At 44.0% G+C, this 25,837-nt stretch overlaps 1 protein-coding gene across 2 annotated transcripts in view; it reads right to left on the bottom strand.

The window, feature by feature from the left end:
- Positions 1-25,837, bottom strand: part of LOC134533717 (prohormone-2-like) — a 121,801-nt gene that overhangs the window by 32,767 nt on the left and 63,197 nt on the right. For both annotated transcript variants that reach the window (XM_063371296.1, XM_063371297.1), the window contains exons 3-4: positions 11,644-11,727; positions 4,253-4,462 (exon numbers count right to left, since the gene is read on the bottom strand). In XM_063371296.1, coding sequence (XP_063227366.1) covers positions 4,253-4,462; positions 11,644-11,727 — 294 coding nt within the window. The remainder of the gene's footprint in view (positions 1-4,252; positions 4,463-11,643; positions 11,728-25,837) is intronic.

Raw genomic sequence — 25,837 nt, 5'->3', positions numbered from 1 at the left:
TCTTCCCTTCTTCTATGCTACGAAAATTATAATCTCACACCAGTGGTATGTAGTGAATGAATGAAAGTCGTGTTCATAATTGCTTATTTGGCTTGTTTCTTTTTTTTTCCTTCAGCTAGTGAAACTAATGCTTCTATGTTCCATTCATAAAAGCAAAGGCCTTTGCTACGCATCCAGGATATAAAATATTTTTGTATTGCGATGGTTGAATATTTGTGCTTAGAAACCGCACGGTCAATCCCTTATTGCGGCAATGATCCATGCTTAGGCACCTCCATGGTATTATACAGAACTGAGTTATAAATGTTCCCACGTGTGACTTGTTTCTCCTTCTCTACATAAATTTCACCATTTCTTCATGAGAGTAATGCCCCTGAATTGATATTGTTTTCTTCAGAGCCATAGTAAATTTACCCAGAATTGAAGGAACACACTTCCTGTCCTATGCGTGGCAAGCGCTAAGACTTTTGGATTAATTAATTCGTGAAACTACACTTTTTATCACTTGTTATCTTAATTGGCTGCAACACGAGCTAATGTCAGTTTTACTCTCTAACGGCTAACTGATGATTATGGTTCATTTTTAACCTCCAAGTCTTTCTGGTTTATCTTTTAGATCAAGAAAAATAATGGGTATCCCATTAACAATACTGCCACAAACGCTGACTTTTTTTTTTCAAATTCAGCCTGTCACAATCCAAATTACGGCCTTTTTTGTCGAGCATTTGCCCATCTTGCAACAATTCACCAGCCACCACTGGCTCTCCACTGTGTTTGATGCGCGCACAAACTGCTTCTGAAGAGTCCCGGAGAGATAGTACAGTGGAAGAAGTGATGCTGAAGATGCCTCCCAGACTCGGTGGAAGATGCTGAATGTAAAAAACAAAAAAGGGAGAGGGTATTTTATTCGACGAATCTCCGAGTGATAAATGACCTGCGCCAGACACCACACTATGATGCGAAGGGGTGAGGGGGGTTCAGCATCGAGGTTTCATGGAGGAATAAACACTGGACTGGGAAGGCGTAGGATTTAGAGGGACACGATTTATGGGCTTTCGACATTCGGAAGAGGCAAGACCTTCGTTGGCAGCCTTCAGACCTCCCACAGACTAGAGGCGTTGCCTGCTACGCGTTGGGTCGTTAGCTGGAGGTCAGTGAAAATGTTGGTAGTGCGTCTATGTTCCTTAAAGGAAAATCCAGTCAATTTAAGGCCGTTAGGTATAGTGTTACTACTGAATAATAATTTAAAATGAATTCGCATCAACTTATACAAAGTAATATTTCAAACGAATAAGGTTTATGAATAGGTTAGAAAATCCGATTATTTTAAAACGATTCCAGATTCGGAAAATACACCAAAAATTGTTCATCAATTATTTCACTTGGAAGGAAGTCGTAGCGAGGAATGTTGTTGGTGTATGTGGAACTGATAGAAACGTTGTGAAATTTCCTTGGTTACCCAGAGAAGCTTCCACGAATCGTGTGTTTTATGGTAAGTAAACCAGATCTCTGGTTCCAAGTGGCCACTCTCTCAGCAGACTAATGGTCCAAGCCTCAAGTCTTGTTTTATTCCTATCCTGTCAATGAACGATTGGCTGAAATATACATTAAGATGTCATATCTTTAATAAGAAGAGCTACTTATTGATTAGTTTATGAAAGTTTTGTAAATAACTAAGAATTTGTACAGCTAGCGCAAAAAAAAACTATGATACTGATAATATGTGTCAACACTAAAATTTGTGTAGAAAACTTTGCTTGTTCAGTAGGTAGCTTAATTGTATATTTTGTAAATACTTGGAGAAGTGAGAGGGTTTATACATAGAGGCTTCTTACAGAAATAATGAAAGCTGGAGTAGTTGGGTGTAACCTATAAATTCTATAAAATGAGGTAAGTTATTCGAGAACTTCTTGATTGCTAGCTTTATGTATAAGGAGAATTATCGAATTAAAAATTTAGTTTTATAATATTTACTATATGTAAGATACTGAACTTGAATAATTATAATGATTCCTCATAAATATTATGATTCAATACAATTCCTCATTACATTAATTATTTAAATAACGTAATAATAATGTTTGTGATTAATTTAAAAAAAATTGTGAAGTTGAGAACGGTGTATACTTTAATTTTTTAGTCTCTAGACGAAGGTAACGTAGTATTAGAACTTGATAGATCCCATATTTATGATAAAATGTAATACCCAGGTTTTGTACAGATTCGGGATGTATAAATTGCAAATTCCCATCATCCTTACCTATAGTTTGCAATGTAACTATAGCAATAGTGAACAAGAGATACTTTTTATCTTGGAAACGAAAAAATACTTACTAAGTCTGTATACATTTATTTGTAAATTTAAGTAGAAACTGCATTGTGTATCATGAACCACAATACAAAACACCAAACCATTTCGTTTCCTACATTGGCAAGAGTACAAAATATAATTTTGACTTTTTTTAAGTGGTTATCATAACATTTGCACACAAAATATAACATTGTAAATGTTTTATAGAAGTTAATAATATTATATTAAGGAAATGTATTTCAAAAACTACTAAATGGGTTTTTTAAATGTTCAATTGTATTAATTTTATAATGGCGAAGTTATTATTCTACAGCTTGTATTAGAATCTAAATTCATTCTTTCATATGTAAGTTTAACGCCACGAAATCTCCCTTCCTAACGAAACAGTGCAATATAGATAGTGACTGTATGAGTTTAGCATTAACTACTTCAAAACATTTGCTTTAAGTAAAAGGATGTTCACTGTACTTTTAATGTTACCAGCCCCTTGACTATTTTTAAGTTTATATCTCTGATAAACTGTTAGAGTGAAGAGACACATAATATTAGTTACTCCCGAGGCAAAATAAGAAGGATTACACCTAAAATATTATTTTTATGAGGCTGGAAATTGTTTAAAGGCTTTCATAAATGGAAAGTTTAAAAGAAAAAAATATAAAAGTTTGGGCACAGCCTCAATTTTTTGGTGTACACAGAAAATATTTGTGCACACACTTTTCTGCTAGTTCCGAAATACGAATATGTTTTTTTCTCCCCCTTCCGAAGCCATGATGAACTGCGAATAGGTGAATGTTTTGAGGAGAAATGCTTATTGGATTTGTTGTTTGGTTTGGACAGCCAGTCAAAACACTGCTAGCTCTTACGCATGACAATATGTGCATGAGGACCATAGCCTTCAATGTGCATTGCTGTTACATTAGCCAGAAATTAACCTAGTTCCCTTCGGAGTGAATGCCCGCATTTTTATATATGTTTACCAGTTGCTACTGCTCTAAATATATGGTTCAAATTACCTAAAGCATAACTTACATATGTCACTAAACCTCAGTAAAACTATATCTGCTGGGGACTATAACTAGCACAACAAAGTACCTTCCTGAGCTGATAACTTCGCTAGGCAATTGTGGCCTGCCCCTGGTTGGATAAACTGTCGAACAAAATTCACACATGATTTGCATATGTGTATTGTGTAACCTTAACTGATAGCCTGTGTGATTAAAAATTAAATAATCAGAATTTGTTGATAACTGTTTTGCATGGGGGATATTGAAAAGGCAACAGAACAGGAGCATGTTATGTGGAGTTGTCTAAATTTTTATTTTTTTAGCGATGTATCCTTCTCGTCAATTATGAAATTATTCGAAACAAATAAATAAAAGAGAATGAAATTAATTTGATTGGCCGATATATAAGAGGAGTCATGCGTATAGTGATTGAAGTTAGTACAATTGACCATAAGTCTGTTTTTCATTTCGAGCAACTGGCCATGTGCTGTGTTTGGTCCACGTCACAGATAGCTAATAAATGGTAAAGGTTCGTTCCCCAGATGAACTGAGTTTGCGAGAACTGTAAGCTACATGGCACATCCCTGTGCTGCACTCTTAAAGAAAAGTCTCTCCTTGCAGAACTAGTTCAGAAGGCTCGCTAGTCCGACACGATCCCCTAATAGTGAATTTTGCAAGAACATCAGAATGGCAGCAGTTGTGTGTCAAGGGGCCACAGCAGTGAGATTCATTTCCCTTAAGACTCAGCCAGATTTTGAATTACATTGCATTGCTTAGCTGTAGGATTTTTAATATTTTTCGACGTTCCTCCATATAATTTAAGCAGAGCTCCAACTGATTCCATGTTACAACACTGAGGTTCCTATTGGCGGCCGGCCCCTCCGAGCATCAGGCTCGACCCCACTGTGTTCTGTGGAGGCTGCAGCCGGGGACTCACCCGGCTCGCCGAACAGCTCAGACTTGAGCAGGGCGTTCTCGGCGTGCTTGTCCAGCGCCTCCTTGCCGACCCCGTAGCGGTAACCCTTCTCGTACTGCGCGAGCGACTTGCCTCCCTCCTCCAGGCGTGGGGCGTCCTCGTCGGCGTCCTGGAAGCCGTCTGCCGGCAGCGACTTGGTGGCCGAGTCGTCCGCCTCGTCGCCCTCGTCACCTGCACCCAGCATCGTCCCAACGTCACCAGACACTCCCTTTCGGGCGAGCTGCTCCTAGCATCATTTCACCGTCTCCATACACTCTCCTTTCAGCGAGCTGCACTCAGCATCGTTTCACCATCTCCAGACACTCTCCTTTGAGCGAGCAGCACCCTGTATCGTTCCACTGTCTCCAAACATTCCCCTTAGAGTGAGCTGCACCCAGCACGTCCCAACATCTCCAAACACTCCTCTTCGAGCGAGCTGCACCCAGCATTGTTTCACCATCTCCATACAATCCCCTTCGAGCGACCAGCACCCTGATTTGTTCTACCGTTTCCAAACACTCCCCTTCAAGCGAGCTGCACCCAGCATCGTTTCACCGACTCCATACACTCCCCTTCGAGCGAGCTGCACCCAGCATCGTTTCACCTCACCATCTTCATACACTCCCCTTCAACAGATCTGCACCCTGCATCGTTCCACCATCTCCAGACACTCCCCTTCGAGCGAGCCGCACGTAGCATCGTTTCACCATCTCCAGACACTCCCCTTCGCGTGAGCTGCACTCAGCATAGTTCCAATGTCTCCAGACATTCCCCTTCGAGCGAGCTGCACCTACCATCGTTTCACCGTCTTCATACACTCCCCTTCGAGCGAGCTGCTCCTAACATCGTCCCAATGTCTCCAGACACTCGCCTTCGAGCGAGCTGCACCCAGATGTTGAGCGGAGCCTAAAAGACCTACATCTCCCACTATGACTCGGTCTCACACATTATCTGGATTTTTCCTTTTTATGCCATTATTTTATTTAAAGACATGACAACATCAGTCGTGCCTTCCTCTGTCGGTAAGGTCGCTGTTGCCCATCGCCGTCCCTTTTGTCCATGTGCACCGAGAGTGAGCGAGTGTGATGTCAGTGCAGCGGCCCAGTGTGTGTGTGCAGACAAGTGACAATCGTCCGTTTATAATATGCGGTAACTAGGTTCCCTCGACAGCCGCATGGCGACAGCAGAGTGCGTCTGTCGCGCTTCCACACCTCCGGCAGTGGAAGGAGGGGAGGGCCCGCCTCTACGCGGCCCGCCGACTCGACAGTTCGGATGTGCGAAAGCAAGTGGCGAGAGCTGGCCGAAAACCGGAGCAGCCCTGACGACTGCTACACCCACGCTGAGCGAGACGCCGCCCTGGAGACCAGGGTACTGAGGTCAGAGGAGCAGTTGCGAGAGGCGGCGCTGCGGACATATGACCGCCGGGAGGAACGACGCGGAGGCACCTCCGCGAGCTGCTGGGTCGCCGACTGGAGGAAGCAACTAAGGACGAGAACATCAGCCAAGCCATCCCCTACCCCCTGCCACTAAGGTTAACCCTAACCCTTAAACCGAGCCGAGCCCCAATCCACATCGACGATCAACAGGGGACATTCTTAACCTGCATCAAATTGGCGCCCAAATCGTGTGGCTTAGTTTTCTATTTACAAAAGAAAACTTATAACTTGAACATTAGTGCCGAGTGAATTAACACGGAAATCTGTTGCGTGGTAGCGGCAGATGTGAGCAGGGACAGGTGCGACTGGGAGAGCATGAAACGGGAGTGGCGTGCCAAGATGGCGCGGGATCTCATCGCAGTGTGACAGGACAGATTTGATAATGAGGCATCGTGGTCGTGCGCGTATCGTCGGTCAGTGCCGCGCGGCGGAAACAATGTGTCTCCTTTCACGCGCGAGATGGCGAGCATGCAGATAAGAAACCCCTTGGCGCGGGGAAGGGAGGCGGATCTCTCCACCTATCTGCGCCTCGCCACCGATGTCTAGGCTCGTCGCTCGAGCTGGCCAGCTACGAGAGACTATGCAATGATATACGCCCGTAGTTATAAAAATGTAGGGAATATGCTGGATCTGTGCTAAGCTGCACGGAAATTATAGCATGCGAAGGGATAGTGCTACACTCTTGTGCTCGTGCGCACACATGGACAAAACCATTCTGGACATTAATGGCGCGGGAATTTCAGCAGTTGTGAAGTGCATGGCAGTAGGCTGTCCCGGACGGCTCGACGAGACAGCCCAGTGCTCCCAGTGTGGCACATGCAAGCATAGGACTTGTACTAATGTACATGAGTTTCGCAATTTTCGCGATGGACTGTTCAGTGTCGTGGAGGTGCCCAGGAATGGTGGTCAATGGGGGGCGAGTATCAGATGCCCTGGTATGAGTTCGTGACCCGACTAGACTCCCATTTAGACGATGCCCGCGCGTGGGAAGACTGTCAGCATCAGCTGTTCTGCTGCCTGCAGGCTGCCAGGGAAAGTGTGGAAGGCTTTGTCTATGAACTAGCTACGGCTCCATCGACATCTGAAGACAGGCAAACACAGTGCCAATATACTCCCGGTGACCGTAGAACTTTTGCTTCTGGACTTACGCCCATTCATGCGCAGTGTGGCAGGACGAAGTGTGGATGAGTACCTAACTGTGGCCAGAGAGGTGGAAAAGGACATCCACACCCTGCATCTAGCATCCAGAGCCTCGGGGGTGCGAAAGACCAACCCTACCCAGGCTATCATATCGACAGAAGATGCTATGGCGGTAGTGCCGTACACAGGACCACCAACAACATGGGAGATGTTCACTCCCATGACAGAGTCACATGGGTGCAACCTGGTGCCGCATAGTCCACCACAGCAGGACTGGCGATAGCCTCGCCCGGAGGAACGATGCAGAGGCCAGGCGGCCCACGGAGAGCAGCCTCCCCTCTGCAGATACTGCCCATTTGAAGTGTACCACTCGCACCGCGAGTGCCACATCAGGGCCACCAAAAGAAGGGCAGATGAAGTTCACCCCATGCCATCGGGAAATGGTCGATAGGGGGCGGAGAGGCAGCTAGTCTCCGCTCCCTGACTTCCCAAACAACCATGCCGCTTTGTTCGCCTGACGACGGCGGGGCCGGCCTGCATCACCACGACGGGCCTTGCCCCAGGTTTGCACCGAGCACCACCAGCGACCCCGGCATCAGCTGTCAGACCCGGAGAAGCTCCACCCTGGCTTGGCCACTTCGGGCCAGAAGGACCCGGACTACTTTGTATACCCCTCTGTGCGAACTGGCAGTGGCTGCTGGCACTGGTGTACACTTCCGCCAGTCATTCATATTTCGCAGCACACCTCGTACCCGAGGCCGAGGTAACTCCTTGCCCCAGGGTGGTGCAGCAGCTGGCCACTAGGGGCACCAGTACGATGGGAGAGGGCACCACCAAGGTAAGACTTGACATCAGTGATCATTTCGGTCTATCAGAAGCCCTCGTGGTGTCCGACCTGCAGGAGGAGCTCATCCTGGGGCTCCTTGGCTCGACCAGGGGGATACCACCATAGAGGTTTGTGCCAGGCAGTTGCACCTTGGAACACATGACCGTTGGACCATTTACGGAGTTCATCGAACTCAGCCTTCTCCTCCTCACTCAGTCACCTGCTGGGATGATCTTCGACACAACATGCCAGATGAGTACACTGGTCTCATAAATCGAGTGCAAGTGAGCCAACCACAGGTCTTTTCCACTGCAGACAAGTTGCATCGCACGATGATGGTGGAACCCTCCATCCTGATGGTTCCACATCAACCATCGTATGAGAAGGTTTTGGGTTTGGGCCCCGAGAGCAGGACACTATACAAAACAGATAGGCAAAATGCTACGAGATGGGGTCATCGAGCCCAGCACCTCCCCGTATAACTGCCAAATAGTGATGGCTAGCAAAAAGGATGGCACACTACGTTTTTGTGTGGATTTAAAACCGATAAATCGCCTTTCTGTTCCAGCCCCGCCACCGCTGATAAACATTAGTGATGCCCTGACCAGCCTGGGAGATGCTAAGATCTTCACACCATTGATCTCAAATCTGACTACTGGCAGGTGCCAGTGAGTCCTGCTGACCACCCTAAGATGGTGTTCATAGAACCTGACAGTAGGCATTTTCATTTCTGCACCATGCCATTCGGGCTGTAGTACACCCCTGCGACCTTCCAGAACATAATAGTCTGCATCTTGGATGGCTACATTGGCACATTTGCCACTGCTTACCTTGACGATGTGATCATCTTGTCACATAAATGGGAGGTCCATGCCTATAATTTGGCCTTGGTCCTTGAACAGCTGGCCAGACATGCCCTCACATTCGTGCCGAGGAAGTGTCACATCGGGGCTGATGAGATTGAATTCCTGAATCACGTCATGATGGTGGAGGGCTGCTGGCCACGGCCCGTGCAACTGGAGCTCATTGAACACAAACCGGTGCCGCGCACCAGGAAGCAGCTTCAGAAACTCATGGGGCTGCTGAATTGGCTCTAGTCATTCGTCCACACTTCGCGACAATCACTGCCCTGATGACCGACCTCCTGTCCCCGAAGACCAAGTTCCGGTGGACAGCTGCTGCGGACGATGCTTTCTGCCACATCAAAAAACAATGTCGTAACTGCCACACCTTGTCCTGCCTGAAGCCCGACCGCCCACTCTTCATCCATACTGATACTAGCCAGGATGAGATGGGCATAGTCCTTTACCAGGTGAGCAACAAGGTACAGAAACTTGTTGTCAAGTATGCAAGCGCCAAGTTCAGCCCAGCTGAGAGGTGCTACCATGTCAATGAGCAGGAGTGCCTCGCAGTGGTCTGGGCCCTCCAGCACCACCAGCACGACCTCGCATACAGACAGCCAGTGCCTGCACTAGCTCGACTCTGCACAGGGCCGGAAGTCCAAGTTTACTCGTTGAGCCATGATGCTCCAAGGTTTTTCCTTCTCTGTCGAGCATGTTCCAGAGAGAGAGAATCAACTGGCTGATGAGTTGTCCCGACATCCAGACCCATCCAATGAGTTTCACGACGATCAAGGATGGGAAGAGCTTCTTCCTCTGTGGCCAGAGTCCGCCAAATATGATCCAGAGCTGCAGTCACATACCTTGTATGCATTGTGTGGTTCTCCTGCAACCTCTCCCGAGGTAGAATCTGCCACCCTGACCATGCTGATAGCACGGGTATGTGATGAGCAGAACTGTGACCTAGATATGCAAGCCCGCCTGGAAAACTGTGAGACACATTTGGTCCCGAACCACTGTAGTCTGGAAGAGCTACTCCAGACGAAGGGCCCTCACCAGAACAGTGAATGGCAGGCGTACACGCCACCAGCCGCGAAGCCTGCCATCCTCGTTACTTCCATGACCACAATCTGGCCAATCTGGGGGAAGCAGCTGCAGGGTGAGAACAGTCTTATCAGCCAAGCTATCCCCTACCCCCCGCCACTAAAGCCCAAACCTACCCCTAAGACCGAGCCGAGCCTCATCCCACATCGACGACCACCGGGGGGACAGGCTGAACCGGCATCAGGCAATTGCTAAAATTTAACTGGAATCATCTCTTGCATTTGTTATTCTATTAAAAAAAATTTCAATATTAACTTTCCTAAGTGTAATAAAATGGATGTGAAAAGGCGTGCAAGTATTCGTAATTATCATCAATTGCTTGATTGTTTACACCCATTATATAACACTAAGTGAAAATATGGTGAAAATATTTGTGGCAGAAAAACAAATGCAAGGGAGTTATCGAGTTTTAATTTTATAAGTAGCACTTAAATAACAGTAATGATAAGTAAATACAAAATCTACTTGTTGTGTTGGACAGAACCTTAAAATATGCTGGATGACGGCCTTCTTTCGACTCAGCACAGTGAGATTTAACAAAGAGTACGTGAACCATTTTAATTTTCCTTCGACTGAACTTCTTATTTGTCGTTTCGTGTGGATAACCGCCACTCTGCTCTCTTGATGTGTGTGTGTGGCATACTCTTCCATACTTGTTTCATTGTCTCGGTGCTCAGTTCTCATGTGCTTCAGGAAGCTAGTGGCACAAATTTTCTTTGTAGGCGATGTTTTTTCCATGAGTATTTTGGGCTCCATTTAACGTCTTGTCAAAGCCGGATCAGGGCCCAATAAAATGCAACTATATGTTTGGTAATGTTGTCAATATTCTTGACTGAAAGAATTATGTCCCGGGAATTGATTCCCAACCGGTTTTCTATACTTCCTTCTAATATTCAGTATTGAGCCTTGTTGTGTCACGTTTTCCCCATACTGCATAAATATATTCATACTTCTCCTGTAAAGTCTGCTGCAATCACGATTTTGGCATCTTCGCGTATGATATGGTATCGAAACTTGCCTCTGTAAACCTACTGATTACTACACCTCCATATCTTCACAACCTATCATCTGAACCCGCACATTGCTAAACAAAGTAAACTATGTGCACACATGTAGTTAACAGCTCTAATAACATCTAATTTCATTGTATTTTCGCCACATGTCTAAATTGCTATTGATTTTGTGACCTTATATGCCTGCGCCAATAAAGTTTAAAAAGTAAAAAAAAATAAAATTCTTAAGGAGACACACAAATGTGAAATATTCTGAATATTTTTCTTCTATAGATGATAGACAAAATTCGTAAAAATATAAACAGTGGTGAATTAAATAAACTTCTCGCTACTTATTTCAGGTCAACTACATTCAAAGTCATACATTAATTTGAGCTTTAGGTCTTTACACAGCTGTGAAAGATCTCAGATGACTATTTTATAGGATTCTATTCCTTAAAAACTATGCAAAGTAACAAATTCTCAACAAAAACCTGTTTTTATTAACACTATTGCTAGTTTTTTCTTACCTGGATTTATTTGAGATGGTTGGATGGCCAGTAAAATTAATTTGTTACAGATAAGTAGGTATAAGTTTTGATTGGCAATATGATTTTCCTGATGGTCGCAACTTTTTACCTGGCTTTTTTACATAATTAGAAATTTTATGATTTTAAAAGTCTTAATTATAGGTATTAAATAAATTTTTCTGAAATACTTTTCAACCATACGCAGTAGACACCGGCATTGCCTTTAGGCCCAAAAAAACTTTCACTTTGGTCCATATTGGACGAAAATATCAAAAAAATTCTACTTTGCGAGATAATTATGCAAAAAGTATGTACTATAGGTTTTTTTTCTTTTTTTTTAAGTTTGTTTACCAGTTTAATAGTGTTAAAAGTAAAAATTAAATACCGACCTGAAACGGGACATATGCTCAGAATGGTACGGGACGAGACGACGGAAAGTATCCGCTCTCGCCTGGCTGGTGGTTGGTCAATGAGTGTCAGAGCGGGCTGCAGTGCCGAGGACTCACCTCGCTTGATGCCCTGGAAGTAGGCGGCCTCGGAGGGCCTGTTCTGCTGGTTGCCGAACAGCATCACCTCCTGGGCCCGCTTCACTGCAACACACACGTGGACCCAGGCCTTCACTCCTGCTTGCTTCTCTACAGCCAGGAGGGTAGCTCTACATCAGGGTGCAAAAAAAAAGTGGTTGTCTGTAAAGTCGGTTTACGGACGATAGTTTAACGTGACAACGTCATAACAAAACATTTATGAAATGACTGCATACTTTTATGAATAAAATTGAATCATTTTTATTTTAATAATAAAAGAATAAATACTTGAAATTATGCTAGTAATAAGATATTTATGAATGCAAGAATTATTAACCTTTATTGCCGAAATTGTTGTTGTAATAAGCAATGAAAACCACATTAACTTTTCACTTCACTTTATAAACAGTCGAGTGGAAGAGAAATAGATGCGGCGCAAGCGTACAATGAGCGTAACGGGTCACAGCGTAACGGAACAATGTGCGTAACGGGACACTTTTTCGTGCGTGCAGCCGGCGTGCATCGATTTATTAGACGTTGTCACGTCAAAAAAAACCTTTAAGGCCGTTATTCCAAGACGTTCGGGTAAGGCAGACGAATAAGCACTGCCTTGTTGATCCAACCGTAAATTAACTCGCAGGCCGTATTCCAGAGCGTGTACAAACCGAATCCCAATAAGGAAACAAATCAGCAACAGTTTTAATAAACGATGCCCTGCGCGAGGCTAGAAACTGATTCCAACGCATTCTACCGGACGTTACGCAACCATCGATACCATTTTCACGGGGAAAAAAAATCCTAGAAATAGCAGCAAAATCGCACAAAGACAGAACAATGTCTAATTTTCACAAGTACTTTTATAAGTTGCGATTATTTCTCGCCATGGCTATTAAAGTGTATAAAATTTATTCCAGGATAGTTACGCTATCATAAAGTTTTTATTTGGCACACCAACACGCTTGGTGCGTCCCGCGATGCTCACAATAATGACTATATACGATTTCATGGTGACAAACAATGGTCCGCCATCTGGATGAAATCAACGAAAAAAGTGAGCTCTGCGCATGCGAGGAATTTGGGATACATATCGGCAACGGATAAGACACGAAAATCCGTTCTCTAAATTTAAGGGACTGGCCGTGTCCTATCTTGCATTAGAAATACTGTTAGGGTACAGGTGTAGTCTTTTAATACCGGCCTTAGAGCAATGCTCAGGAGTGGGGCGATCGAGGGTGGTGTGTGGGAGTGAGAGGGGGAATAACGAAAAAATTAGAGTGTCAAGACAGCTGTGACACTTTTTGCGGGTTATTTCATCGCCATGTGGGTTACAGTTGTGAACCTCGGAGTGAACCTCCATTGTGTACGTAATTGAAGGCAAATTTACGTACACTATTGAAGATATGAAATTACTTTGCTGAAAACACAGATTGCAGCAGTAGAGCTTGATGGGATGTTTACGTGATACAGCTCACACTTAACATACTTCTGCACTCGGATAATGTCTTACACGCTCGCATATCTGTATACTTGCATACTTGTGCACGTGTTTCAAATATTTTTTGTGGGTGCTGAACCCACAAATTTCCCATCGCTCTATCTGTGAAGTTTCACTTCTAAACTCATGGTGGCAATACAACAGATTTTCTTTCGAGTCGGTCTGACATCTCGGTTGAGTGTTAGAGCGCCTCGCTAACGAGTCAGAGTTTCTGGGTTCGATTCCCGGCTGGGTTTGTAGAAAATCCCAGCTTCAGTAATGTTTGGTGTGTTGATCTCTAACCTCTATACTGCGGAAGGCGATGGTCTTCCGTTGTAGAATCATCTCGTTTAGTCTTCCCTCGACTACGGCCTTCGCACTTATCACTACAGCATTTTACCTCGGAGTGGCGAAGAAGGTTTCAATGTGCTGTGAAAACATTTCATAGTTACGGAGCGAAGTGACCAGTGGCCACTTTGCATGTAACCTAGTAAACAAGTTTTGTTTTATCAATTCTTGGCCTGCGCCATGTTTGCTAGACGCCCAGAACTTGACTGAAATGTAGTGTTTGCATTATTGCAATAACTTTAAATGACATTATTTTATGGAAGAAGCTTGTGTTTAACGACGGATATTCTAATACCTACTTACAAACCTTTATCATACGTGTTAAAACACCGTTTATGCAATGTTTCAGACGGAACAACATGGCTTTGCAAGGGGGGAAAGGTGACTTCAACTACGTGACAGCGTGTCATCTCCTGACGCCCTCCTATCTCCAAGGTTAAGACATTAGACTCGCTTTCCGAGAGGCCTGGGTTCAAATCCTGGTCCTGACAGTTTCATTTTGCATTTTTTTGTGGTTGCCCGAAATTCGTACAGGAAAAATTAGGATCATTCCTTACTACCGGCCATTGCTGGTTCCTTCCACTATTTTCTTTATTTTCGTTGCGTTTTTTCCGTAATTAATGACGTCGCCGTTGAGGACGCAATAAGCCCAGTTGAAAAATAAATACAGTGAAGTCTTAATAATCCGAGGTCATGCGACGTGGTAACACTAGATAAGCAAAATCTCAGCTAACACGGATAGAATAAAAAAATAATCTTGTTTTTCAGTAGGCCTGGTGGTATCATTTTTCGGGGTGGTGGGTTTTTGTTCCAGCTTTTCTTCAGTGTATATTATTTCATGTCACTCCATGATTTGCACAACCATTAAACGCCATCTCTGACGTTAATTTCTTTCTGCCTTCCACAAAAGTTATGTCATTTTCTAGGTCCTCAAGCAAATCTTTCCACAGTCTGTACCGGTAATGTCGCTTTAGGTCCGCTCGGATAATATGGAACCTCGGTTAATCAAAGCTTGGTAAATCAAAACTTTACTATAAAGGTTTTACTGAAACCTGACTATTGGCTGTGCCATCGGGTTACCTCTACAGTCGACAAATATTTCCGTTTACAAATTGACTTAACTCTGTTGTCTCCTAGATCTTATTCCTAGTGTGGGCATACAAGGAGTTTCGTATCTTCTTAGTATTATTCTGTCCCATACTGTCATTTGTTTCTTAATAATTATACTAGGGCTATTATAGTTTTTAAATAAGCTAATCATAGTGTTACAATTTTCCTGCGGGTTCGTAAAGGATAGCCCAATTAATAGATTTTATTTCACACACACAGTTTTATTTATTACCACTACTTGTCACTTACAATTAATATTCTAAATTGGCAGATAATTAATTACACGTAAAGAAATGTCAATTCCCCAGTCACTCATTTCACACACCTCGCTGGGCCGCACTTCCGGCGCAACTCTCGCCGCAGCACCCCTCGTGGGTCTCCGCCGCCGCGGGACTCCGTCGCCGCACTCCGCCGCCGCCGTCACACCCTTCGCCGAGATCCCACATGACGACTCGCTCGCAACTTCACTCGGGACTCCGCCGTGCCCACGACTCTATCGCCCGGAAACTCCCGACTCCACTGAACTCACTCACTCCCTGCCCTGGAACCTTCGTCCAAGGACTTCGCCACTCTGCCGCACCCGCGGCACTATCGCCCGGAAACTCCGCCGCGGGAGAACTCCCGACTTCACTCACTCACTCCGACTCTCTCGAAGGTCGGCCCAACCTCCTTATATAGCCCTTGGGTTCCCGTCCAGAACAATCGGGCATGTCTCCGAGATATCGCGTGACCTTCGCCGTCGAAATGTCCAGAAACGCGTCGTAAGTCCTGTCAAAGGACGCGGCGGCTGCTTAAAGAACGCCGATAAACGCAACAAGCATCGGGTTCCCACAAAACGCGCCGATAAACATGTCTGAGTCCTTTTATTCCGCAGTGCGGCCTCTTTTAAGTAACTCGATCTGAGGCAGGTGCGCGCTGCGACGGTCAGGATGTCGCGCGATAATATGACACGATATACCAGGGAAAGGATGCTGGTAGAAGGGGGCGCAGACAGGCCGAACGAGCGCGGCGATGCCAAGCACTGCAGCCAAGCGCGATCGTAACAATAGCTATAACACACCCAGGATTGCAAATGCTATTATAAGCATATTTAAATATTATAAAATTATATATATTATATTTTTTCATACGTTCAATAAAGGCCTGTGTATCCATCTACATCTCATACATTGTCCTTATTAATTTCTTCCTTATCTTTATCTTCATATCTGTGTTTCAGCTATAACAAACATCGTCGTTCTGTAGTAAGCCTATCATCCATTTCAGTTGTTCCTCTTCGTACCTGAAATGCATCAGCCAAAGTTTCGTCCGTAGACAACTTCCGTCGGGCATTTGTCGTTTTGCCTAAAGGCGTTTTGCCTAATTTTAGGCAAAACGCCGTTTAGGCAAAACGCCGTTAGGAAAATCGCCGTTAGACAAAACGCCGTTGGCCAAATAGGAATTAGGCAAAACGCCATTAGGCAAAACGCCGTTAGGCAAAACGCTGTTAGGCATAACGCCGTTAGATAAAAAGCCGTTAGGCTAATTTCCATTAGGCAATTCGCCGTTAGTCAAACCCCTTTTTCCTCTTTAAGGCAAAACGCCATTAGGCAATTCGGTGTTAGGCAAAAAGCCGTTAGGCATATTGCGGTTAGGCAAATCGAACAGCTGATATGCAAAACGCCGTTAGGCAAAACGCCGATAGGCAAAACGCCGTTAGGCAAAACGCCTTTAGGCGAAACGCCTTTAGGCGAAATGACTTTAGGCAAATCGCCGTAACGAATTCATGTTTAGGCAAACCGCCTTCAGGCAAATCGCCTGTTACTCCTTCCGTCGACGCCGCGGTGTCGAGAATAGCGGCGCTCTCCACCCAGCAGTGTGTGGAGGTGCGCCGCCGAGTTGCCCTATCTGCTGGCTTCCGACGCTGTGACCTTTCACCTCGGCCCTGAGGGCGCGGGCGTGACGTCACGGGGTCGCGGTATCGATGGCGCGAGGTGAAGTAACCACCCCCACCCCCTGTACCTCCTGCTTGGCCCGATACAGCACGGACCAGCCGATCGAACAAGCTCGCGAGGAAGAGGAGTTGCACGTTTTAAGCACTCGGAGGCTAATAACGATGGAGACTATGTAGGATAATGAGCTACAATCCACTTGGTGTGCAGTCTCGAGCTCATTAACTGAAACGTTCCAGAGGTTGGGTTCGAACCCAACCACTACTGCGACAGACAGTGGACCTGGCCTGCTGTCGGACACTTAAGAGGCCACTCCAGTGTTTCAGGGGCACTACGCAACCCGCGTTAACATCATAAGATTTAATGTTATTTTCATTTTGCTTATAACTTATTAACTAATATAGATTTCGAAATGATGCTTGCTTGATATGTAAGACAACGATGCTCTTATCAAAGCCCCTTTCTTCAAAAACGTGCATAAATTATGGTTTTATACTAATCTTTACTAATATGCATAAGTGTATTGTCTAGGTTTGAACCATAATTTATGCACATTTTTGAATAAAGGGGCTTTGATAAGAGCATCGTTGTATTACATATCAAGCAAGCATCATTTCTAAATCTATATTAGTTAATAAGTTATAAGCAAAATGAAAATTGCATTGAATCTTATGATGTTAACGCGGGTTGCGTAATGCCCCTGAAACACTGGAGTGGCCTCTTAACTAACCCGTTGCTGCTTCCTCTTCGTGCGAGTGACACAAGAAAGTAACGGTTTCAATGAGATTCTCGTTTGAACACAATCTCTATTTTGTATTACTCGTATGTACATCCGTCACCTATAAAAAACTAATGCATGTTTCGATTTAAGTACCGAATTACTTAATAGTTGTTTATTACTGTAATTATTATTCGTGTCTTTATTATAATCTATATTTTCTTAAGATGTAAAGATTTTTTTAAAATTTACTTTTAATTGAAGCTCTAACAAGCAAACTGTTGTTCTCTGAGTTTTATAATCTCCTAGCCAATTTGGAAACACAAATTCTACAGTTGATTTAAATTAAGATGTACACGTTTCGACACACGAACAAAGTTCCTATAAGACTAACGTGGAGCAAAATAAACCGCACAATCATAAACATATGACTTTGAACAACGATTTTTTTTAACAGTACCTATCATCCACTTTCAGCTAAGATCAGACTGATCACTACAATCAACTTGTAAGTTATGATGAGGACAGATAAAAAAGGGAACATATTTGTTTTAAAATGAACTAATGAATCCGGACTTGAGCTTATTAAATATGCATTAAGGGTGAAGCTGTGAGATTTACATAAAACGATATTAATTGGTGTGGTAAACGTAAGTGTGTGAATAAAACACACGTCAGCCAAGTTTACCGCTTTAGAAACAACCCCGGGGTGAACCTGTCGGGTATCGAACCCGGGAGGGAATGTATTAGTAGGACGCGAGTGGCCAGACCACTGTCTTTGTCTTACCTCACACATTTACTGTTCAAACATTGCATTGCAAACAGTCAGGGTACATTTGAAGTTGCACATACAACTATTTGTATTAAGTCTAATAGAAAATGTATCCAAAATTAAACCGATTTTTCTGTAATTACAAACGTCACTGCATACTCTACTCAACTTTCTTTATATTAAAAGTGATTATTTTATAGTTAAAATCCATACAAATAAATTCCAAATAATTGAATCAACACGTTATGTTTGATGAAGCCCCAGTGTGCCAGGCAAAGTTATAAAGTATCTCTGTTATGCCGGATGTATTAATATCGGCGTTTGATAGGTCTATTACTGCAGTATTCATTATTGTTGCTTTTTTTCGTTTTTGTTCATTTCCACGCGTGCAGGGATACTATGCAGTTAACGGCTCTATGGTATTCCGTGTGTTTTCGCTCCATTTACAGTCACCACCCACTAACTTGCTAACAAAAACCATAGACAAAGTGGAGACTTCATTCCAACACAACATCGAATTCAGTGTTACCAACTCCAGATTCAAGAAGAAGAAGAATAATAAATCCCGGCAATCGGTTATATATATCGATTATGTGAACTGGTATGAAGATCCTTCTAGATCATTCTAAAATCATCTCTATTATGAAATTAAACCAGATAATTGGAGGGGCAATAGGAGGGAAGGGGGAAAGAGAAAATGGGTATATAAGCTCGGGGTTTTTACCAGTTAGGCATGGAGCAGTAGGACCATCACCACCAACATCATGAGGAATGAGAGAGAGATCGACAGCAGGAAAGGTGTTTTGGAGAGCTAAGTATTGGTAGGATTGTAATTATCTGTTATGAAATGGCCCGTAGAGTTTGAATTTTTGATGATAATAACTTTGATAGTGTGTGTAGTATTTGTTGGACTTGTGTTTTTGTGAATATGATGCACCTGTTTAAACTTAAAGTGTTAGCAGTTTTTTTTTTTTGTTTAGGTGTTCATAATGTGGATTTAGCACTTGTTCCATTTTCTGCACCTCCTGTGCATTTTCTTGTTTGGCGGCCATATTGTTTTTAATAACTTAATTTAGCGCTCCAAAGACCTTGCCTTATGAGTTGGTTAATAATTTTTTTTTTAATATTGGTAAAGATATTGAGCATTCAAATGTAGCTTATAAATGTTGGCTTTTTCTAGCCTAGAACTTATACAAAAATAATTTAAAGTTAGATATAGTATTTATTGTGTGTAAATTATAATATTTTTTTATACTTACCAGTCATCACAGATATAAATATTGTTGTACTGGAAGTTATTTATGAGATATGTTAAAGATTAACAATAAACGTTGGAACAAATTTTATGCGTTTGGTCAATGTTCTGCCACCTTACACTTTCAGCATAGGTTTTATCCCTTTGTTTGAATTTAATATGCAGGTTAGACCCCATCTGGGCAAGTGTTTACCTTTTGTTAGGTAACAAGAGTTGATCCTTGCAATGGGAGTTGAGACTCTGATGGGGCCCGGCCTCAAAGTAATGTGATATAACAGTAAACTAGTTGCTTTTTTTTTCGTTTTTGTTCATTTCCACGCGTGGTGGGATAGTATGCAGTTAACGGCTCTATGGTAATCCGTGTGTTTTCGCTCCATTTACAGTCACCATCAACTCACTTGCTTTTAAGTAATGTGATATAACAGTAAACCAGTGGGGTCGGCTACAGTATCGTAAAGGAACTTACCACTTTGACCAAAGTGGTTTGCGCTTGACAGGTTGCACGCGCATTTCACAACCACTAACCACGCGCCACTCCGTGTTAACGTGAAACCACGCGGAACTACTCACGCCGAGTGGCGCGTTTACTCCAGCAGTGGCCGGGGGGTCGCTGTTTCCCGGGCGTCCCGGCTGAGCGCGCCACCTGCACACTGCGTGAGTGTCGTCGGGTTTCCCGTCTGCGGGCCGTGTCGTGGTGTTCTTGTTACCGGTTCCAGTAACGTTCTTCATTGCTTATTTATCTGTTGCCTACGTTAGTTTATTTCTTTGAAGAAGTATTTATTTCTGTGTTCAATTAGAAAATATTAATTTTTAAAGGTTTTTGCCATTTTGTTAAAGCAATGTCGTTAAGATGCTAAAATGAAACTGAAATCGTTTACTACATGGACGCCAAGTGTTGATTTTTTTTCCTAACCTAACTAAAACTAAGTGTATTTTGGAGGGGTCCGGGTTAGGGAGGGACCTAGGTGCGTCTCAGGCCGAAGCCTATACGCCTATTCATGCTGGGATTAGCCATGCAAGGAGAGGGTCGCATGCATCATGTGCTAGGAGGGGATTGGCCAGCCATGGCAACGATTGGCGCCATGACAAACTCCCCTCACTCTTAAATCTAGACTATAACTAGAGATAGGTTGGGCCCAGGTAAAACCTGCATAGACACAGGGAAAACCCTGGGCACATTCATGCGGGATGCAATTTGGCATGCATTACATGTAGGAATTTACAGCCAAGTGTTGAGTGGGTATTGGGTGTTCCGAGCAATCCCGAGGACGGTCGAAGGTGCACGAAGATGACGTGGCGGAGTGACGCGCAGAGCTGTGGCGCGCGAGCCTGGGAGACGGGACTTGCGAGCCAGCGACGACAGCAACATGGGCCGGCGAGAGCTGGCGGCGACCCGCGTGGACGACCAGCTGGGGCCAGTCAGGAGTCGACGCACATACACCTTGTTGCCAGAATAGGCGAAGGGCGGGCCCGTGTCTTACTAGTTTTTGAAGTGGACGTACTTTTTTTTGGATGCTTTTTACGAGGTGCAGCATTACCCACTTAGGCCGTGATTGCTAGAGACAGACAGCAAACGAGTTCATGCATAATACCGTAAAAGTGCGCGCACAGGAACTATAGAGACTCAAGGACCTTTCATTTAATATTTTGTTGTGCCAATCAAGTGATTTAAATGTTCATGTTAATATTGAGTTTTAGTTTAATGTTCTTAGGAGTTAGTTTTAATTATGCTATTCAGTAACAGCCCTTAAGTAAAGAATTTGAATCCTGCTCTTACATTGTTTGGTTTTAAAGCATCTCACACTTGCGGAATGAAAAGGGAAACTATATTTTGTACAATTGCGTGCGGTGGGATCGTGCCACCAACGTGAAGTTTGACCATCCTTGGGGCAAGAGTGTGAGGACAGATTGTTGACCGCGGTGTTGCTGGAGTAAAGCAACAGGGCGGTAACATTCTCTAATACGACAAGCCACGGGCACTCTCTACAACCATAGCATCGTTTTACAAGCTCCCTAGTTGCGAGGCTATGCCCAATAAAGGTAGTCCTGTGGCCAGTGATTGTAGCCTCGTGCACAGGAGCTTGGAAATTGACGACGTATTCACTTCAAAAACACCTCAGCTCACAGTTCGAATGTAATGATCGCCCATTTACTCGTCAGGCTTCTGAACACTTCGGTTCCGTCGCCAATGTGTCTTCGCTCGTAATCGCTGACTCGTCTCCCTCACGGGGCGAGGGTCGTGGTTCGAGCCAAACCACGGCACCTAGAGGGTGTATCGCCTCCCTTTACAATTGCAACCTACCAGGCATTGCATTTGTTTTCTAATCAGTGTGGCAATAATTGAACATCACGAGTGTGTTGATTCAGATCACGGTGAATTTAACAGTTTTAAAGTTGTTATCATCCAGGGTTGTCAGACATACTAGAAAAACGTTCTCTTTTTTAAATATTTCAACATTTATTATATCAATAAATATATCATTATATAATATTTTTAAATATATTATTTAATATATCAAGACCATGTGTTAGAAACACTGTGCATCAGAGTTCTTGGAGACGTCCGTACAAGCTCCTCGTTTAAACGATGCATTGTCTTGGGCATTAGTAAATCATCTGTTGCTACACTCCGCTCATAACCGGGAGAGCTCGCTCGCCTGTTCCGGCGGCAGGCAGCGAGGCGGGGGTTTAATCTCGCTAATGGATGTTCTTCAAGAACAACGCGAGCAGCAGAGCCCGCTTGCAAGATGCAGAGACAGCTGGCGAGGGAATGGCAGGCGGTGAGAAATACTACTGCAATATTTAATGCCTTTATCCGTGTTCACTTTCTTCGTGCTGCGCCTTGAGCGGGGAGTGGCGCATCAGCCGGTCCGCACAGCGCCTCGCGCTTGCTAGCAGTTCCGTCCATGTCAGTCGCAAGTGGTAACATGGAACTTTGTACCTTGGATGGGTTAAATACAGTACACATATTTACACATATTCTTGGCACAGCTAAGATACCCTACGTGCGAAGTTTCAAGATGATGGATGTCATACTAACAAAGGGTATAATCGAAGGGGGAAAAAACCCTCAGTAGATTATGCAGAGATTTTCATGATGTTTCTGTTTAAAACTTGTTTAATTAAGGCAGGGATATTAGGGGAAAAAAACATTTCAGCAAGTTCTTAACAATTTTTTTTTCAAAGGGAGAATCGATCATTGATCATTGCCCTTTTGAACAGTTTTGATCATCCCTAATCCATTAACCAAATAATGCTTCTTTTTTTTTGCATAAAGGACGTGTTCAATCTTCTCTAAAACGAAAATAATACGCAGTTAAATGGAATTATTTATTTATTTGAACAGGTGGATGTGTTGCGACAACAATGACACCTCACAGGTACACGTGATACCAAAACAAGCCGTGACACGTGACAGGAAGGCGGCCGGTTTGCGCCGTCAGACACGCCTGCTCGTGCGATACCGTTCGTCTGGCAGCATTTCCAGTCATCGCAAGGTTATCGGTCACAGTTAGCGAGTCAATTTTATAAAATCTGGTGTTTTGTGGTACAGGCCAGATTCTGTACCCATAAGAAGTTAAGAAGTCAAAAAGTAGCTATCTTTCTCTTTGCGGTTTCAGACATAAACAATTGTTTCCGCGTACAGTTTTTTTCCCATTTTTAAAGAAGAACAATTTTACCTGTTTCTGTTATTTACTAGCTATTTTCAGTAATTTAAATCGTGTCATTAAATGGATTTTCGTTGGTTATCAGTGATTCAAAAATGTACCCAAACTTAGGCTTTTAATCCCGGGCAAATGTTGGAATGATCTTACTGCGTGCCCTGGCTGATTCGTGGGCCAACACAATCCCCCCCCCCAAATGTTACCACCCCTATGATGTCCTCACAGTCAACATGCAGAAAACTCGGTACGCCTGGATGCCCCTTGCGAACTGACGCGGTGCGACATAGCTGTAGCTGTGATGCACACAGCGGCGTGTGAAGCGCTACTGCACATCCTCTTCGCTCGCTACACAATCCTCCCCTCGCGCGCAGACTCCCGCCGTGTAGAGGCCGTTCATGCTCCTCATGAGCAGTGCGTGGCGGTCACTTCCGCGTACCGCCATCTTGGTTCCAGCAACTGTTTTGTCAATGAACATTTGGTATAGTTTGATTTTCAACATTTAACTTCTTTAAACCACGGTGTGTATTATATATATATATATCAAATAGAATGCCTTAAGTTATTAGTGTATTAAAAGTTTACCTTATGGCGACATTGACTTTTATCATTTAATTGTTTTTTTTTTAGAATGACTATAACTGAAATAACATTCAGTAGACACTTTGTAATGAGTTTGGTAGATAACTCAATGTGTGAACTCTGTTCGTGGATAAGCAAACTGTCAATATTAAATGATAGTAAATTGTAATGGACTGCGAAACAGGATGGTGTGATTCGCCATCTCTCCCGAAAAAAACCACCCCGACTACGCCGTGGGGGAGCTGAATTATTGCCCCTTGGAAGGGCAGCCCTTCAGGATTTTTCTGACAGTGGTGTTTTTGAAATGTTGTCTGAATTGTTGAACCTTGGAAGGGCAGCTCTTTTTTTTTGACAGTAGTGTTTTTGAAAGGTTTTCTGAATTGTTGCCCCTTGGATGGGCAGCCCTTCAGGATTTTTCTGACAGTGGTAGGTTTAGGTTAGGTTAGGTTAGGTTAGGTCACTTTACAAACTAACCACTGTCAGAAAACTCCTGAAAGGCTGCCCATCCAAGGGGCAACAATTCAGACAACCTTTCAAAAACACCACTGTCAGAAAAATCCTGAAGGGCTGCCCTTCTAAGGTTCAACAATTCAGACAACATTTCAAAAACACCACTGTCAGAAAAATCCTGAAGGGCTGCTCTTCCAAGGGGCAACATTTCAGTCGCCCCTACGCCGCGGGCGTGCCAGCAGCCCGGTAGCGGGTAGACGGGGTGGTAAGGCGGGGAAGGGGTTGCAATCAGCAGGAGAGCCGCGAGCGAGGCTACCGTGCAGGCGGTGGTAACTGCGGCGGCTGGGGGACTGCAAATCCCCCCCGTGCAGGCGGTGGTAAACCCCCACCCCCGACCCTCCGGCCCGCGGACAGCCTGATGGATTGCCTCCGCGCCGGCAGCGACACAGCTGCTCGCTCACCGCAGCTGCCGCCGTCCGGCCTGGGCGTCTAGTGACGGTCACATGCGGCAAGGACCGGCATTTAGAAAAAACAGCACTGAGGTGATCGCTTCTCTGTCAATGTCTGAGTGTGGCAGCAATCTTTGATGAACACTGCATGTAAACATATCCTTAAAACCTTCCAGAGATTCCTTGAACATACTAGGAACACTTTTTTAAGTGGAATTTGCCTGCGCTTCAAGTAACACAGTTACACTCCAGGTGTTCACGCGCCATTTGTAAAACCACTCGACATTTATTAGAACTGTCTCATTGCGATTAGCATTCAAGAGCCATTGCACTTGTCCAAACCAATTTTTTGTTCCATGTTTCATTATTGAACTTGTTCATTTTGGACAGTGAAGAAGGCAAAAAAAAATTTGTTCATTAACGGACGTTTTGGCTATGAAAAAGTATACACACGGTACTGTAAGTGGTATGGGGAAATGCAGGGAGTCTTTATCTGCGGTGTTCCAGCATAGGGCAACCGCTTGAAGTCCCAAAGTGACGCGTTACCGACGAGAAGACTGCACGCCAGTGCTGTGCCTCGAGCGTAGAGGCGAAGAGGCGTGTTATGTGCGAGCCAGTGTCGCCCTTAGCGTCCCCTGATTTTAGAGCCAGTGCGCCCAGCCAGCCAGGCGACCACCTTAAAGCTCTGTCTCATACGCTATGTTGACTTTTTCATTATCTTATCATTGCTATTATTTAAGAGCTGTTTTGTGAATTTTAAGATGTGTACTGGGTGTCCAGTGTATGTTCACTGTGTGTATTATGTGTGTACTGAGTGTGTACTGTGTGTCCAGTGTGTGTATTGTGTGGGATTTTCTTTTGTTGAATGTGTGTCGTTCCGTTAAATGTGCGTAGACAAATCTGTAGTAGCTCTGAATATTTACTGGTTCAAATGCTCTTCTTGGTCTTGATACAACATTTCTCAAAGATTCTTGATCCTTTTAGTAAGCGTATAGGATGTTCCGTTTGGCTAATTGCTTGTAATTGATTTTATCGATACTTTAGTCTGACAGTTCGAAGACTTTGTCTTGACGGGTTGAAATATGTTATATTAGCTATCGACGAAGAAGGTCTTGTGGTTCGGAAATGTCTGGCCTTTACATCTGACATTGTTCATTGCCTGATCTCGTGGTCCGAAGGCACTTGGTATATACGTATAGCATTTTACATGAACTGGTTGGAATGTATTTCATGCCTCGAAAAAAAATTGACTTCTTTGTAAGGCAACGCATCAACATATTTAATTCGTCGCATAGGTATCTTTTACAGAGTTGTTTTTCGTAGAGTGAATGATTAACTTCACGGAAGGTAATGGGAAAAATAATTAAAATTTTATTTCAAGCTTTAGTTATTCTTATCACTGGCTGAGAATCAAACCAAGGACGG

This window comes from Bacillus rossius, chromosome 7 (genome assembly GCF_032445375.1).
Source record: "Bacillus rossius redtenbacheri isolate Brsri chromosome 7, Brsri_v3, whole genome shotgun sequence".
Lineage (NCBI taxonomy): Eukaryota > Metazoa > Arthropoda > Insecta > Phasmatodea > Bacillidae > Bacillus > Bacillus rossius.
The sequence above is the reverse complement of the archived record's forward strand: the minus strand, read 5'-3'. Positions and strand labels throughout refer to the sequence as shown.